Source organism: Schistocerca serialis, chromosome 2 (assembly GCF_023864345.2).
Source record: "Schistocerca serialis cubense isolate TAMUIC-IGC-003099 chromosome 2, iqSchSeri2.2, whole genome shotgun sequence".
In the NCBI taxonomy this organism is placed as follows: domain Eukaryota; kingdom Metazoa; phylum Arthropoda; class Insecta; order Orthoptera; family Acrididae; genus Schistocerca; species Schistocerca serialis.
In genome coordinates this window covers 42241502-42258960 of record NC_064639.1, presented here as the reverse complement: position 1 = coordinate 42258960, position 17459 = coordinate 42241502, and the positions used below count along the sequence as shown (strand labels likewise).

The 17459-nt window shown below is 41.1% G+C and overlaps 1 protein-coding gene across 1 annotated transcript in view; it reads right to left on the bottom strand.

Moving 5' to 3' along the window:
- Positions 1–17459, bottom strand: part of LOC126455427 (PDF receptor-like) — a 433889-nt gene that overhangs the window by 54510 nt on the left and 361920 nt on the right. Inside the window, exons 9-10 of the mRNA XM_050091177.1 lie at positions 6770–6839; positions 1058–1143 (exon numbers count right to left, since the gene is read on the bottom strand). Of these exons, the coding sequence (XP_049947134.1) occupies positions 1058–1143; positions 6770–6839 (156 nt within the window). The remainder of the gene's footprint in view (positions 1–1057; positions 1144–6769; positions 6840–17459) is intronic.

Here is a 17459-nt window from a genome sequence, read left to right as displayed (position 1 = left end):
GTGCATTGCTAACGTAGTCTGGGCGCTAATGACGGTTGAAGTTGTGCGCCCTAAAACCACAAAAAAGAAACCTAAGGACATCACACACATCAATGCCAGAGGCAGGATTCGAACCTGCGACAGTGCTGGTCGCGCGGTTCCAGACTGTAGCGCCTAGAACCGCTCTACCACCCCGGCCGGCACTATGTTTCTGTGTTGTCTTCCATATGTAATATCTCTGCAGGCTATACATCACTACTCTCTTCACATATTAGTTATATTTTATTGTGATTGTTATTTTAACTAATTTGTTATTTAGGCACTGTTTCCCAGGTTGTTCCTTTTCCATTCATCTGCTCTTTAACAGTTTTAATTTAGTCTTTACTGCACTGTCAAAGAGGACATTTTCGCTGTGTTTGTATCTCAGTCTTGATGTGTATCATGATTGTCAATGTTGTTCATGAATATTGCATCTTCATGGAAGACGACAGTCAATTAAGGTCTGATGATAAGCCGAAAATTGGTTAACAAAAAGTAAATTCTGTAGATTATGGACTATAGTGTGATTTTCATTTATAATTATGAAATTTTTATACGAGGAAGCAACAGAGGAATCAGTTAAGACAAGACTGGTCACTCGAAAATTCAGCTCTCTCAGAGGAGTCAGTAAAGTACGACCTATCTCTGTCAGTGTGTGGTGCGGGATTTCCAAAAACCACATCCCTCTCTACTTATGATACTTTCAACAGCAAGAGGTACTTACTATTCCAGACACATATGCTGAGATATTTATTGAAGGACATCTCGAAGAAGTAAGTCATATCTTCTGGTCCAGTATCACGGATTGCTTAGTTTGTAATAAAATATCATTGGCTGGTAATAGAAACTGCTTTACCTTATTTATTACCTAAACGAAACATTTCGGGAAATATTCAAATTAACCTCAAATGTGCTCTGTACACTTGGTGTGGGAATCTAGGGTTATTTTCTCTAGGCATAAAACGTTTAAGGGTATCATATGTTCCTTTTACAACCACATGGCACATAACCGAATGAACAGAACATTTATGTCACTCACCTGAGTTGTTGGATCTCACTTGTGCGACTCTGGCGCAGTTTGACCACCAGGACACGTATGATGTTTAGCAGGAACAAGAAATTCAACTGTATGCAGAAAAAAGTGAGTTGACGATGGATGTTTGAAAATAACGCAAATTTAGTAACAATTATACTACACTTAAAATAGCATTAGATAAAGTCCTTTGTGAAACTACGTCTACATTTTTCATATTGTAATTGAAAAGTGAATAGAACAGTCTGACGGTGATTTGATCTCAATTCATGCAGGTCATGTCAACTCGTGATCATGAATTTCTTCTGGATAAGATACATGTTACACCTCTATTTCATAAGTGCTAAGAAATAAAGTATTTTCGTTTTATTTTAATTTTTGTAAATGGTAAGGTCCGTTGAAATATGCATATTTTGTAGGCAGAGGAAGATTGGGAAGGAAGTCGTCTGTGCCCTCTCAAAGGAACCATCAGGTAAATGCCGCGATGACCTCGCGACTTTTAAAAAAGAGACAACAGTGGTCTGTTATGAAGCCTGTAGTAGTAATTCAATCAAGTCACTACTGAGTTGCTTCCCAGAGTGGCCCATACATTACATCAACGGTACTCCACGAAATTCAGCTTGTTACTGCATGTGAAATCCAGAAACCACAGTGCACATTAGCAGACTTTGTAGTAAGTCACTAAATTTCTTGCGAGCATGACAGTCAGTGCTAGATGGGAGAGATAGTAAGTGTCTCTCACGAGCTGCAAGATATAACCGTCTCCTTTGTGACGCCTCATGATCCTGCTAATGCTTTCAAATCGCCATCATCAAAATATCAGTGTGCAGTTCCTATTTACCAAGTTCGCTCTTGTGGGATCATCCGTTGTCTGTGTGAAAAGTAAGTTCGGCTCTACAGATTCAATGAGAAGCAGATGAAAAAAAAAACAAATGAGCTCTTCTCAACAGTGCAGTGTTGACTGTTACATTGTAAGCAATATCAGTTCATAGATATTCATGAAGGATTAAAGTCATGATAGAAGACAATCATACTTTGTGAATAATGTCATAATAAGAAAATGGATATAAATATTCCATACCTCTCGGTCACAAATATTAAGTCAAAATTGACCAGGTTTCGACGCTGTTGTGAGCGTCGTATTCAGAATTAAACTAACTGTTCTAAAACATATTAGGTATATAATACATTAATAAAATTGAAGTTTGTACTGACTGGAAAGAGATGCAGTACTTACAAATCACATTTTAAAAAATCTAAACCGGAACGGCGACGTCATGAATAGATGTAAATAATATGGCGAGCCGCTAAGGGCTGCTCGTACTTGAGTGAACAAGGGTTGCCACAAGACTGAGGTGCCCACGTTAGAAAGTGTGGGCAAGTAAACATGGTGTTGCTAAGAGCGCCATCTAGTAGCCGCAGAAACAACTGGGCTACTGTACATTCAAAATTAGACAATAAAATTCTGATGAAGCTGATTCAGGCATAATGTAAGCACTAATAATAATAGGATGAAGTTACATATTTATCTGCTTTAAACTGAGATAGATTTTGTAACGTAAAGAAACGTCAGTTATGACATACAAGAAAACAGCAAAGATGTAACAGGAAAACAACATTTCGGCTAGCTGCATGAGGAAATCTCAATCAAGGATCAAGCAATGGCTTTATACATTCTAAAAAGTTTTTATTTCGCAGCTGCAGCTGTTCGTTGAGAATGAGGCCATCATGACGAGAGAGATGTTTAAATATCTCCAATTTCTCTAAAACATCCAACCTACGCCCCTTTTTCTCGGAATGCAGAATATTGCTATCGCCTATGGCTTTAGGCACGTGTCCAGTAATTAAGAGATGATCGGCAAAGCATGAATTTAGGGGACTGGTGCCGTTCTTTCTCAAAAGATGTTCTTTATATCTGAAGGTGAAAGCACGTCCGGTTAGCCGTATGTAATAGGAGGAGCAGGTATCGCAGATGATCTTATAAACGCCAGAACTTTCTGTAGGGGAGCGAATGGATTTCAAATTATGAATGAAATTTCTCTTCAGATTATTATTAGTAGAGAAGGCAACATAGCAGTTGTATTTGTTGTGAAGCATGCGCTGAATCTGATAGGAAATGGGTCTTACGAAAGGAATAGAAAATCTAGTCCCAAAACTTTGATTCCGTTAATAATGGGTGTTTTTCTCGTTTCTGGGAGAAAATATACGGCCTGCAACATACCTTCAAGCTTAACGTTAAATCTCTCTATCTTTCTATCTCTTTCTCTCTCTCTCTTACTCTCTCTCTCTCTCTCTCTCTCTCTCTCTCTCTCTCTCTCTCTCTCTTTCTCTCCCCTTCTCTCCCTCCCTCTCTTTCTTTTTTTGGACTGGGTGGGCAGGGTGTTCGTCATTCTTCTGCCTGGACTGATAGGGTCCGCCACGAATTCCTCTCCTGCGGCAAACTTTTCATCTCACAGCAGCACATGTAACCTACATCCTCAATTATTTGCAGGATGTATTCCAACGTCTCTCTTCCACTATCGTTTTTACCCTTTACTGCTACTCTAGTACCAAGGGAGTCATTCCCTGATGTCTTAACAGATGTCTTATCGTTCTGTCCTTTCTCCTTGTCAGTGTTTTCCGTATGTTTCTTTCTCCTCCAATTCTGTAGACAACCTTCTCATTTTTATCAGTTAACCAAATTTTCAACATCCCTCTACAACAGCACATCTCAAATGCTTCAATTCCCTTTATTTCTAGTTTTTTTCGCCGTCCATGCTTCACTACCATAAAATGCTTTGCTCGAAACGCACATTCTCATCGATTTCATCTTCACATTGAGATACACACTACTGGCCTTTAAAAGTGCTACACCATGAAGATGGCGTGCTACAGACGCGAAATTTAACCGACAGGAAGAAGATGCTGTGATATGCAATTGATTAGCTTTTCAGAGAATGCACCTAGGTTGGCGCTGCTGGCGACACCTACAACGTGCTGACACGGGGAAAGTTTCCAACCGATTTCTCATACACAAACAGCAGTTGACCGGCGTTGCCAACGTTGCTGTGATGCTTCGTGTAAGGAGGAGAAATGCGTACCTTCACGTTTCTGTCTTTCATGAAGGTCGGATTGTAGCTTATCGCGATTGCGGTTTATCGAATCGCGACATTGCTCCTCACGTTGGTCGAGATCCAATGACTGTTAGCAGAATATGGAATCGGTGAGTCCAGGAGGGTAATACGGAACGCCGTTCTGGATCCCAACAGCCTCGTATCACTAGCAGTCGAGATGACAGGCATCTTATCCGCATGGATGTAACGTATCGTGCAGCCACGTCTCGATCCCTGAATCAACATATGGGGCCGTTTGCAAGACAACAACCATCTGCACGAACAGTTCGACGACTTTTGCAGCAGCATGGACTATTAGCTCGGAAACCATGGCTGCGGTTACCCTTGACGCTGCATCACAGACTGGAGCGCCTGCGATGGTGTACTCAACAACGGACCTGGGTGCACGAATGGCAAAACGCAATTTTTTCGGATGAATCCCGGTTCTGTTTACAGCGTCATGATGGTTGCATCCGTGTTTGGCGACATTGCGGTGAACGCACATTGGAAGCGTGTATTCGTCATCGCCATACTGGCGTATCACGAGGCGTGATGGTATGGGGTGCCATTGGTTACACGTCTCGGTCACCTCTTGTTCGCATTGGCGGCAGTTTGAACAGTGGAAGTTACATTTCAGATGTGTTACGACCCGTGGCTCTACCCTTCATTCGACCCGTGGCTCTACCCTTCATTCGAACCGTCCGAAACCCTACATTTCAGCAGGATAATGCACGACCGCATGTTGCAAGTCCTGTACGGGCCTTTCTGGATACAGAAAATGTTCGACTGCTGCACTGGCCAGCACATTCTCCAGATCTGTCACCAATTGGAAACGTCTGGTCAATGGTGGCCGAGCAACTGGCTCCCCACAATACGCCAGTCGTTATTCTTGAAGAAATGTGGTATCTTGTTGAAGCTGCATGGGCAGCTGTACGTGTATACGCCACCCAAGCTCTATTTGACTCAATGCTCAGGCGTATCAAGGCCGTTATTACGGCTAGAGGTGGTTGTTCTGGGTACTGATTGCGTGAAAATGTAATCACATGTTAGTTCTAGTATAACATATTTGTCCAATGAATACCCGTTTATCATCTGCATTTCTTCTTGGTGTACCAATTTTAATGGACAGTAGTGTTTATTCGAAAGTACGAGACTTCTATTAGCCTTGAATGTCATATTTCACTCTGATTTGTTGCATTTTATGTCCTGATTGCTTCATCTGTCTCATGTTATTTTGCTTCCAATAAAACAGAATTTCTTTGTCTACTTGATGGCAATCAGTTTTGAAAATTTTCTCGCTATTCTGATATCTATCACGTCGCATTACTTTGGGCTTAATCGCAGTCCATATTCTGCAGTCATTAGAGTGTTCATTCCACTCAACAGTACTTTTATTTCTTCTTGACCTTCGCTAGTACCGCAATGTCGTCAACGAATCTTATCGTTGATATCCTTTCACACTGAATTTTGATCCTACTCTTCAAACTCTATTTTAATATCAACATTGCTTCTTCAGTGTATAAACTGACCAATAGGGATTTAAGACTGAATTACTGTCTTACACCATTTTCATACGAGTTCTTTGTTCTTGGTCTTTCATTCTACTTGGATCTTCTACATATAGTCCACTACCCATCTCTCCCTATAGCTCACTCCTGTTTCACAGAGAATTTCGTACATATTGCACCATTTCACACCGTCGACGCTTTGTCTAGGTCGACCAACCATGTAATATTGTCATTATTTTTCTTAAACCTTTTCGTTCTTCTCCTCCTTATAAGACTCATACGACTGCCGCAGCATCCTGCCCATTCTCTTACATCTCTTATCTTGCTTCCGCTATCAAAAAGCGCAACATCGGACCTGCCACTCAGGCGTCTTCACTGCTCCGGAAGGTAGACTGATCATATTGTCTAACCGAACATCAATTTTATTTTGGATTGTTCAGTGTACCTTTTTTTTTTTTTTTTTTTTTTTTTTTTTTTTTTTTTTTTTTTTTTTTGTCAGCAACTTGGATTCAGAAGACGTTATCCTGATTGTGCATTAGTTCTCGGGCTTATCTACTTTAGCTACTCTCAGGATTGTGTAGATAATATTTTTCCAGAAGTCTGATGATATGTCTCCAGTTTCCTAGACGCTACATGTGAGCTTGAATTGTTGTTTGATTGCAACATTAATTAATGAATTTAGAAATTCCATAGTGATTGCATCTGTTCCTACTGCCTGTTTTGATAGCATCTCTTCTAATGCTGTTTTAGGCTCTGAGTTTAAAAGTGGACCCCGTATGTCTTTCATATTAAATCCCATTTCTAATTCTATCACGTGAGTCAGTTCTTCCATCTCCTAGAGTCCTTAATTGTATTAATTCTACTAGACCAGTCCTTCCTCCTTCGTTTAACAGCGGAACTCCTATTGTGCGCTTAGTTTTGACGTCCTTGTTGCGAAAGGGGAACGTATGTGGTAATTCCACTAGTGGTACAAGTTTACGATTCAGTTCTCCGTCTTAATACTTCCTAATGAGAGTTAGGTAGAAATTTTATGGAAATAGGAATTAGCATTACAGAATATTTTCAATAAACAGATATCCAACTAAATGGCACAGAGGAGGTGATGAAATGCCACTCACCACTATAACACCAAGGCGAGGTCCCTCGAGTATCCAGAAGTATGGCGTGAGGTTGTAGCCCCACCAGCACCTGTCCAACGTAATAAACAGAGAAAGTGTAAGAGAAAATGGTGCTTAATCCGGTACATACAGTGAATTTTTAATCGACTTCCTTTGAGGAATATCTTAACTTATGTATTATACCGAAAAAATTTTAGGAAGTGATCTAAGGTGTCATAAGACATTATTGAATCTATGAGATGATATTACGAATTAATCTTAGTACGTAGGAGCATAGGTCTTTATCAGTTGACCACACAGAAGTAATGCTTCAAAGTGACATACACGGAACTTCCTTATCACATCGATGAAATTTTTGCGTTGAAAGAAAGCAAGGAAGGAGACGTGCACAAACTGGTGGTCCAATGTTTCTTTTTATTTTGAATGAACACTAGTAAATTTGAATTTAAAAAAGTGCGATCGTGCTGTGTTTTTCAAATCTCGAAAATAATATCTATACTACTACAAATGTAAAATTTTATTACCAGAAAAGAACGTTAGGCAGCTGACTGCAGAAAGGTACTGGATAAGTAGAAGAAAGTCATTGATACATGCACCTCTGTTAGACTGGAATAGCGGAAAGAAGGAAACTGGATTTACAATAAATAGAAAATGCCGTCAACTGATTAGGTACTAAATGCGTAGCTGTGAACGAAAGGCGAGGTTCTAGAAGAAATGTGGAACTGTTATTAACTTCGTAACGGAGAGTAAATGTTACACGTTTGTACTGCGTATTCCTTTTCTCCCCATTTAGTGTCAGTGCTTCATTGGTTATCCTATTTATCCACCCAGTGTTCAGCACTCCTCTGTAGCAACCTATTTTAAAAGTGTCTATTCATCTCTTGTTTATCGTTCACGTTTCGCTACCGTAAGAGGCTTCGGTGAGGATAAATATCGGACGGTTATAATTAAAATGCAGCTACTCACAGAAGTACAGTGTGGGCTGTAATAATCCTGTGGCAGCGAAGCTTGGTATATGCCCTAATGCGGAACCAGTTTTTTCTGGAAGAAATTAGATCCACCATGTGCTAACCTCGCACTGTACTGCGTCTCGTCGACGTCGCCAATGCTCATATTGCACAAATTGTGTAAGCGCTGATTAATAAGAACAATCAGCATTATGCCTTTCTGACTTGTTTGGTCTTTTCTGCCCAAGTTCCATCCTTAATCTGTTACATGCGAAAATATTTCTATACGTCTTTCCCGCATTGACTGCGCCAGATTTGCACCTGGAGGTCAAACTTGGAAATACTTTTTTACATCGTAAATCGGTTCCGTATTAACGCATTTGTCAAGTTCCGCTGCCACATCATAATTAAAGCCCACAATGGGCCTCTGTGAGTAGCTGCGCTTAAATTATGACCAACCGCCACCCTTTTATAAAAGACTTTCTAATACACAAATTAACTTTCAATTACACCGAATTTGTCGTTTTCAAAAACTCTTTTCTTGGTGTTGACTGTCTTATACTTTGTATGCTTTGTACCTCGGGCAACGTCAGTTTCTTGTTACGCAAATAGGAAATATTATCTATCTCTAATCCTAATCTAATTCCCTCAGTATCGCCTGATTTAATTCGATCCCATTCAATGGCCCTAACTGACCTTTTACTTTTGTAGATGTTCATTTGAAAATCCTGTTTAGAGACCTTTTTAGTTTTGTTAATATCCATTTGAAAACGTCTTTTCAACAAACCATCCATTCCGTCCAACAGATTTAGCAAGTCCACTGTATCTGCGACAGAATTACGATCTATTTGCCTAATATTAATGTTTTTATTTCTTCTGCTGATTTAACTTAACCAGAGCGGTACCGAAGACGATGAGCGGTCAACGAACAAAGAATGTTACGTTAGAAGGAAGAATTTTTCGGTCTCACGTCCCGATGAAAAACTCTTATTGGGGAATCATGTGGAATCAAAATGATCGTATCCTTTGCATAGGAATGCCATTGGCCTTAAGTGATTTAATGAAGCCAAAGGAAACCCAAATGTTCAAGCCTGGAAGGAGATTTAACCTCCTTCCGTCCTTCCAAATAAGCTTCGAATGTCTTAACCATTGGATAACTTCATTCGATATGAAACAGAAGAAAGAAAAAAACGAATAATACGGAATCTTTACTTATTAAGAAAGAGATGAAATTGTGGATTACAGAACCGGATAGAGGTGGTGCTACTACCGAAGGATAACGCAGCCCCCTGCTTACGTATATGCAGACTGCGCTGCAAACACCTAACAACGTGTCACTGGGCGAGCAAGTTTGCGGCGAGCCCAGCGTAAGTTAGGCAGTGCTCCGGAATGTCTAATGAGTTCGCAGACGGCTTAGTTAGGGCGGAAGGCGTCAGGCTGGAGGTATTGACAGCTGCCGCCCAACGGCGCGAGCTAAAGTCTCTTGTGCCGCGCCCCAACCCTTGCAGAAGTAAGAGTCACGACCCTGGTGATGTATTGCACTGGCTAATTTCTGGATAAAAAAAAAATTGACTTCGTTTCCATTAAACTCAGCCACCTTTACTAAGAGATTCGAGTTCCTCATAACTACGAGGGGCGTTTATAAACAATATGTACCATTTTAAAAATAAAATGAGAAACGAACCGAATATCACAAGAGATAGAACCTACTTTTCAGCATAATTTCCACCTACATGAAGGCACTAACCGCATCGTGTGTGTAGTACCAATTATGATTTTAATGTACGAATATGTAATGGTCTCTTTATTAGGAAAGAGTTCGATACAACAGTGTACGGGGCTCAACCTGACAAAATGGTTCTGAGCACTATGGGACTCAACTGCTGTGGTCAGTCCCCTAGAACTTAGAACTACTTAAACCTAACTAACCTAAGGACATCACACACATCCATGTCCGGAGCAGTCGCACGGTTCCGGACTGCGCGCCTAGAACCGCGAGACCACCGTGGCCGGCCCCTCGACCTGACATTCGAGATTTCTGTAATTAATACGGATCTTAATGTGATAACAGCAAACACTCGCCATTTCGGGGAGTTGTTGCTTATCGTGATCAGCGAATTCCTGTTCCTTTTCCTTCTAGCGCCCCTCCCCCTTTTTTGTGGACACTTTTTCCGATGTTTGCGCTTCTTGGAACAGAGTTTTGAAGAGAAAAATTATCTGAATTAAAAAGGCAAGTAATTTGATTAAGCAGATTTTTCAGTGCATTTTAACGTTCTATGATGAACATAATGTGAATGATAACGTTCCAGCACCGTACGCTGTGTGGGAAAAACTCGGGCTCACCAAGTGGGACAAAAATGGGCACTTTAAAAAAATATAACAAAAGAGAACCACATGGTAAAGCGCCACTATAGGAAGAGTAGCAGAGACATTAAAGAAGACGTCCCTCAAGACATTGTGCTCAAAGACAAAGTTTCTCAATCTACTACAACAGAAAAATTTCCATATCTTCAAAATGATATTGTAAGTATTCCTGGGATCTCTTAAATGACATCAAACGAATTGGTTACGGTTGCCGGAACTTCTAGTAGGCAATTGTCATTCCTGATGTTACCAAACCTTCTAATGGCTCCATCAAAGAAAGACCAAGTTGATGAAGGATAAAACAGCAGTATTTAACTCCTCCCCATAGAAAAATTATTTGCAAAGTCGAAAAGAGCAGGAAAAAGAAATAAAAAAGGAAAACTGAAAACGAAACCATTTTATGGCGAAAAACCAAAAGGGCCCTAGCAACAAATAAGGCGAAGAAACAGAATACGGCAGTTCTAATATCAAGATCTGCTCAAAAAATTGAAAAAGCAAGGTTTATCGACTTCATCTGGCGAAGTACACACAGATGAAGCATGCGTAGCATTCATTATCGAGTGGTGGTTGGGTGCAGCATCTGCAATGATCAACCGAAACACTATGACCATCTACCTAACGGTCGGTACCTCCACTTTTGGCACGGATAACGGCGGCGACGAGTCGTGAGCAGTGAGGCCTCGTTAGCCTGCTGGAGGGAGTTGGCACCACACCTGCACACACGAGTCACCTAATTTCCCTAAATTCCGGTGAATGGGGCGATGAGCTCTGACGCCAAGTTCAATCATGTCCCAGATGTGTTCGATCGGGTTCAGATCTGGTGAGTTGGTGAGGGGGGGGGGGGGGGGGGGGCAGCACATCAACTGTAACTCGCCATTGCACTGGGCCTTGTGACATGGGACACTGATGAAACATAATCGGGAAACATAATCGTCATGTAGGGGTGTACACAGTCTGTAACCAGTGTACGACATTCCTTGGCAGCCATGGTGCCTTACACGAGGTCCACGAGATCTATGGATGCGCACGTGAATGTTCCCCAGAGCGTAATGGAGCCGCCGCCAGCTTGTCACCATCCCACAGTACAGGTGTCAAGGACTTGTTCCCCGGAAAGGTGACGGATTCGCGCCTTTCCACCGGCATGACGAAGAAGGTACTGGAATTCATCACACCATGCGACACTCCACCACAGCGTTAAGTCCAGTGCCAATGGTCACTTTCCCAATCTTTGTCGTAGTTGCTGATGTGGTGTTAACATTGATACATACACAGGCCGTTGGCTGTGGAAGGTTATCATTAGCAATTTTCGGTGCACTGTGTGTTCAGACACACTTGTACTCCTCCCAGCATTAAAGTCTGATGTTAGTTCCGCCACAGTGCTGCGTTTCTTAGTTTTCAAGACTGCCAAACTTACGACGTCCGACATCTGTAATGAAGGGTGGTCGCCTAATCCCACGACATCTCTACGTTGTTTTACTTTTTTTCTGTCACGTCTTGAAGGCACTCACCACAGCACTCCTCGAGCACCCGAAGAGTCGTGCAGTATCAGAAATGCTCCTGCTGAGCGTGTGGACGGTCACAATCATCACTCGGTCAAACTCAGATAGATCAGGTGCCTTCCCCGTTCTACGCACGGACAGCAAGTTCACTGGTACTACATGCACCGTGCATCTATCTGACTAGCAGTCATTCCCCGACATATGAAGCTGCTGTCGCCTGGTGTGGTTTATATCGACAGTAGGTCGCTGGTCATAATGTTCTGGCTGATCAGTGTATTTCGTGATGTTTGGCCTCATGAACAATTTTTCAAAGCTGAAGCAGAAGACAACCACTTCGCCTTTTTTTTGTTTATTTATTTGCACCAAGTATTGAGAACTTCGTCTATATTAGTGGAATATTGGGAAAATTTCTACTTCTTGCCGAAAACCTCTTTTGGTACTTAACATAGATTTGTGGTATCGCTTGGTACTATTTTTAAGCGTTTCTATATGTTTTCACATATTTTTGCAGCAGAATAAAGTTGTCTTTACAAGTTTTCCCCATTTACTTAAATGTGTACCCTATTTTAATCGAAGGCTGGGGTAAGACCCAGTATATTGCTCCTAACGAGGTTAGTATCTTTTATGCTGAGATGTTTTATTTTAAGCTGTAACCTGACTAGTTTCACATCGTTGAGTATATAAGAGACCAGAACTACCTTAATTGCCAACTGAGTAATCGCTGGAAATCATTTCTGTGAATTTAAGACAAAGCACGCCGTTTTGACCACCTTTCCCCTACTTCAACTTTGATGTAATGGATATAATCCTTGTTGATGAAGTTAATAAACCGCAGATTTTTGTTAGTGAAAACTGTATCTTCTCTCGACGATTTGGTGAACAGTACATAGTTTTTGCTGCTCTAATAACTGTATATTTTTTCTTCATAGGTTGTTGGACTACTGCGATTACGATTTGTAGCCACCGCACCGTGATGAATAATTACTAACAAACTAACAAATAAGATACATTAACCAGTCGCCACTTATTTACACCATGTCTGTTGATGATCCATTTTCCGTTTAAGTGCTTTACAGCAAACATTTCGTGGTAGCGTCCAATATCACAGGTGGCCTGTGCTGCTGCGAGAGAGGTGTACAATAGTTATCATCGCACGCCATCGAAATTAAGCAAGTTATTTATTTAAGCTAAGACAATTGAAATAAGACGCCAACTTCAGAAATCAATTCTCAAATAAATCTGTCACCTGATTTTTTAACGAGCACTGTACTGAGGTTTTCATATCGACATCTTTTTGGCAGATGGGCAAGATGCTTTCTGTAACTGCAAGAACAAACGATAGTCACAAGGCGCTGCGTCAGGGCTATGAGCAGGGTGATGAAATTGTGCCGCTCGTACGATACTATCAGATCTTCAGTGTGAAGAGGCGCATGGGGTCGGGCATTGTCGTGCTGAAAAACGAAGTCTCTAATGGGCATGCGACGCATTTTGTTTTGGAATGCTCGTACAGTTGATCTCACAATAAATGTCTGCACTGTCCTTGCTACCCACACCATAGACAAATAAAATACGTAGCCTGTTCCAAAATACAATGCAAATGTTTTTCCAGATTAGAAATGTTTGCTGGATTTCAGTTTCTTGGAGGATCGAGAATGCCTCCAATCCAAGAACTGTGTAAAACGAACAACCCATGTTTCGTCAGCCATTGACATTTTTGCAAAAAAATTTCAGTTCGGCACATGGTCTCTGGAGGAAAGTCATTCCACTCGCTGAAATTGCATTAAAGAAACTAATAATAGTGTGTATTCCAGAAAATCTGTAGTAGGAATTAAAGTTCAGTGAGAATAAATAAAAACCTTGAGGTTTGCTGATGACATTGTATTTCTGTCAGAGGCAGGAAAGGACCCGGAAATGCAACTGAACGGAATGGACAGTGTCTTGAAAGGAGCATATCCGATGAACATCAACAAAAGCTAAATGAGGATAATGGAATGTGGTCGAATGAAATGAGGTGGTGCTGAGGGAATTAGATTAGCTAGTAAGACACCCCCCCATGAACGATGGACCTTGCCGTTGGTGGGGAGGCTTGCGTGCCTCAGCGATACAGATAGCCGTACCGTATGTGCAACCACAACGGAAGAGTATCTGTTGAGAGGCCAGACAAACGTATTGTTCCTGAAGAGGGGCAGCAGCCTTTTCAGTAGTTGCAGAGGCAACAGTCTAGATGATTGACTGATCTGGCCTTGTAACACTAATCAAAACGGCCTTGCTGTGCTGGTACTCGAACGGCTGAAAGCAAGGGGAAACTACAGCCTTAATTTTTCCCGAGGGCATGCAGCTTTACTGTATGGTTAAATGATGATGGCGTCCTCTTGGGACCAATATGCCAGAGGTAAAATAGTCCCCCATTCGGATCTCCGAGTGGGGACTACTCAGGAGGACGTGGTTATCACGAGAAAGATAACTGGCATTCTACGGATCGGAGCGTGGAATGTCAGATCCCTTAATCGAGCAGGTAGCTTAGAAAATTTAAAAAGGGAAATGGATAGGTTAAAGTTAGATATTGTAGGAATTAGGGAAGTTCGGTGGCGGGAGGATCAAGACTTTTGGTCAGGCGAATACTGGGTTATAAATATAAAATCAAATAGGGGTAATGCAGGAGTCGGTTTAATAATGAATAAAAAAAATAGGAGTGCGGGTAAGCTACTACAAACAGCATAGTGAACGTATTATTGTGGCTAAGATGGACACGAAGCCCACACCTACTGCAGTAGTACAAGTTTATCTGCCAACTAGCTCTGCAGATGACGAAGAAATTGAAGAAATGTATTATGAAATAAAAGAAATTATTCAGATAGTGAAGGGAGACGAAAATTTAGTAGTCACGGGTGACTGGAATTCGGTAATAGGAAAAGGGAGAGAAGGAAACGTAGTAGCTGAATATGGACTGGGGCTAAGAAATGAAAGAGGAAACCGCCTGGTAGAATTTTGTACAGAGCACAACTCAATCATAGCTAACACTTGTTTCAAGAATCATAAGAGAAGGTTGTATACATGGAAGAAGCCTGGAGATACTGACAGGTTTCAGATAGATTATATAATGGTAATACAGAGATTTAGGAACCAGGTTTTAAATTGTAAGACATTTCCAGGGTCAGATGTGGAATCTGACCACAATCTATTGGTTATGAACTGTAGATTAAAACTGAAGAAACTGCAAAAAGGTGGGAATTTAAGGAGATGGGACCTGGATAAACTAAAAAAACCAGAGGTTGTTCGGAGTTTCAGGGAGAGCATAAGGGAACGATTGACAGGGATGGGGGAAAGAAATACAGTAGAAGAAGAGGGAGTAGCTTTTAGAGATGAAGTAGTAAAGGGAGCAGAGAATCAAGTAGGTAAAAAGACGAGGGCTATTAGAAATCCTTGGGTAACAGAACAAATATTGAATTTAATTGATGCAAGGAGAAAATATAAAAAAGCAGTAAATGAAGCAGGCAAAAAGGAATACAAACGTCTCAAAAATGAGATCGACAGGAAGTGCAAAATGGCTAAGCAGGGATGACTAGAGGACAAGTGTAAGGATGTAGAAGCTTATCTCACTAGGGGTAAGATAGATACTGCCTACAGGAAAATTAAAGAGACCTTTGGAGAAAAGAGAACCACTTGTGTGAATATCAAGAGCTCAGATGGAAAACCAGTTCTACGCAAAGAAGGGAAAGCAGAAAGGTGGAAGGAGTATATAGAGGGTCTATACAAGGAAGGTGTACTTGAGGACAATATTAAGGAAATGGAAGAGGATGTAGATGAAGATGAAATGGGAGATCCGATACTGCGTGAAGAGTTTGACAGAGCACTGAAAGACCTGAGTCGAAACAAGGCCCCAGGAGTAGACAACGTTCCATTAGAACTACTGACGGCCTTGGGAGAGCCAGTCCTGACAATGCTCTACCATCTGGTGAGTAAGACGTATGAGACACGCAAAATACTCTAAGACTTCAAGAAGAATATAATAATTCCAATCCCAAAGAAAGCAGGTGTTGACAGATGTGAAAATTACCGAACAATCAGTTTAATAAGTCACGGATGCAAAGTACTAACGCGAATTCTTTACAGACGAATGGAAAAACTGGTAGTAGCCGACCTCCGGGAAGGTCAGTTTGGATTTCGTAGAAATGTTGGAACACTTGAGGCAGTACTGACCCTACGACTTATCTTAGAAGAACGATTAAGGAAAGACCAACCTACGTTTCTAGCATTTGTAGTCTTAGAGAAAGCTTTTGACAATGTTGGATGGAATACTCTCTTTCAAATTCTGAAGGTGGCAGGGGTAAAATACAGGGAGCGAAAGGCTATTTACAATTTGTAATAAAAGCAGATGGCAGTTATAAGAGTCGAGGGGTATGAAAGGGAAGCAGTGTTGAGAAGGGAGTGAGAAAGGGTTGTAGTCTCTCTCCGATGTTATTCAATCTGTATATTGAGCAAGCAGTGAAGGAAACAAAAGAAAAACTCGGAGTAGGTATTAAAATCCATGGAGAAGAAATAAAAATTTTGAGGTTCGGCGATTACATTGTAATTCTGTCAGCGACAGCAAAGGACTTGGAAGAGCAGTTGAATGGAATGGATAGTGTCTTGAAAGGAGGGTATAAGATGAACATCAACAAAAGCAAAACAAGGATGATGGAATGTAGTCGAATTAAGTCGGGTGATGCTAAGGGAATTAGATTAGGATATGAGACACTTCAAGTAGTAAAAGAGTTTTGTTATTTGGGGAGCAAAATTACTGATGATGGTCGAAGTAGAGAGGATATAAAATGTAGATTGCCAATGGTAAGGAAAGCGGTTGTGAAGAAGAGAAATTTGTCAACATCGAGTATAGATTTAAGTGTCAGGAAGTCGTTTCTCAAAGTATTTGTATGGAGTGTAGCCATGTATGGAAGTGAAACAGGGACGATAAATAGTTTGGACAAGAAGAGAACAGAAGCTTTCGAAATGTGGTGCTACAGAGGAATCCTGAAGATTAGATAGGTAGATCATATAACTATTGAGGAGGTATTGAATAGGATTGGGGAGAAGAGAAGTTTGTGGCACTACTTGACTAGAAGAAGGGATTGGTTGGTAGGACATGTTCTGAGGCTTCAAGGGACCACAAATTTAGTATTGGAGGGCAGCGTTGAGGATAAAATTCGTAGAGGGAGACCAAGAGATGAATACACTAAACAGATACAGAAGGATGTAGGTTGCAGTAGGTACTGGGAGATGAAGCTTGCTCAGGGTAGAGTAGCATGGAAAGCCGCATCAAACCAGTCTCAGGACTGAAGACTACAACAACAATAATGAGACACTTAAAGTAGTAAATGATTTTTGCTATTTGGGGAGCAAAATAACTGATTATGGTCGAAATAAAGAGGATATAAAATGTAGACTGGCTATGGCAAGGATAGCGTTTCTGAAGAAGAAGAGTTTGTTAACATCGAGTATAGATGTGTCAGGATGTCTTTTCTAAAAGTATTTGTATGGAGTTTAGCCACGTATGGAAGTGAAACATGGACGATAAATAGTTTAGACGGGAAGAGAACAGAAGCTTTCGAAATGTGGTGCTACAGAAGAATGCCGAAGATTAGATGGGTGGATCACATAACTAATGAGGAGGTATTAAATACAATTTGGGAGAAGAGGAGTTTGTGGCACAACTTGACTAGAAGAAGGGATCGGTTGGCAGGACACGCTCTGAGGCATCAAGGGATCATCAATTTAGTACTGGATGGACGCGTGGAGGGTAAAAACCGTAGAGGGAGACCAAGATGAATACAGTAAACAGATTCAGAATGATTTAAGTTGCAGTAGTTACTCGGATATGAGGAAACTTGCACAGCATGGAGT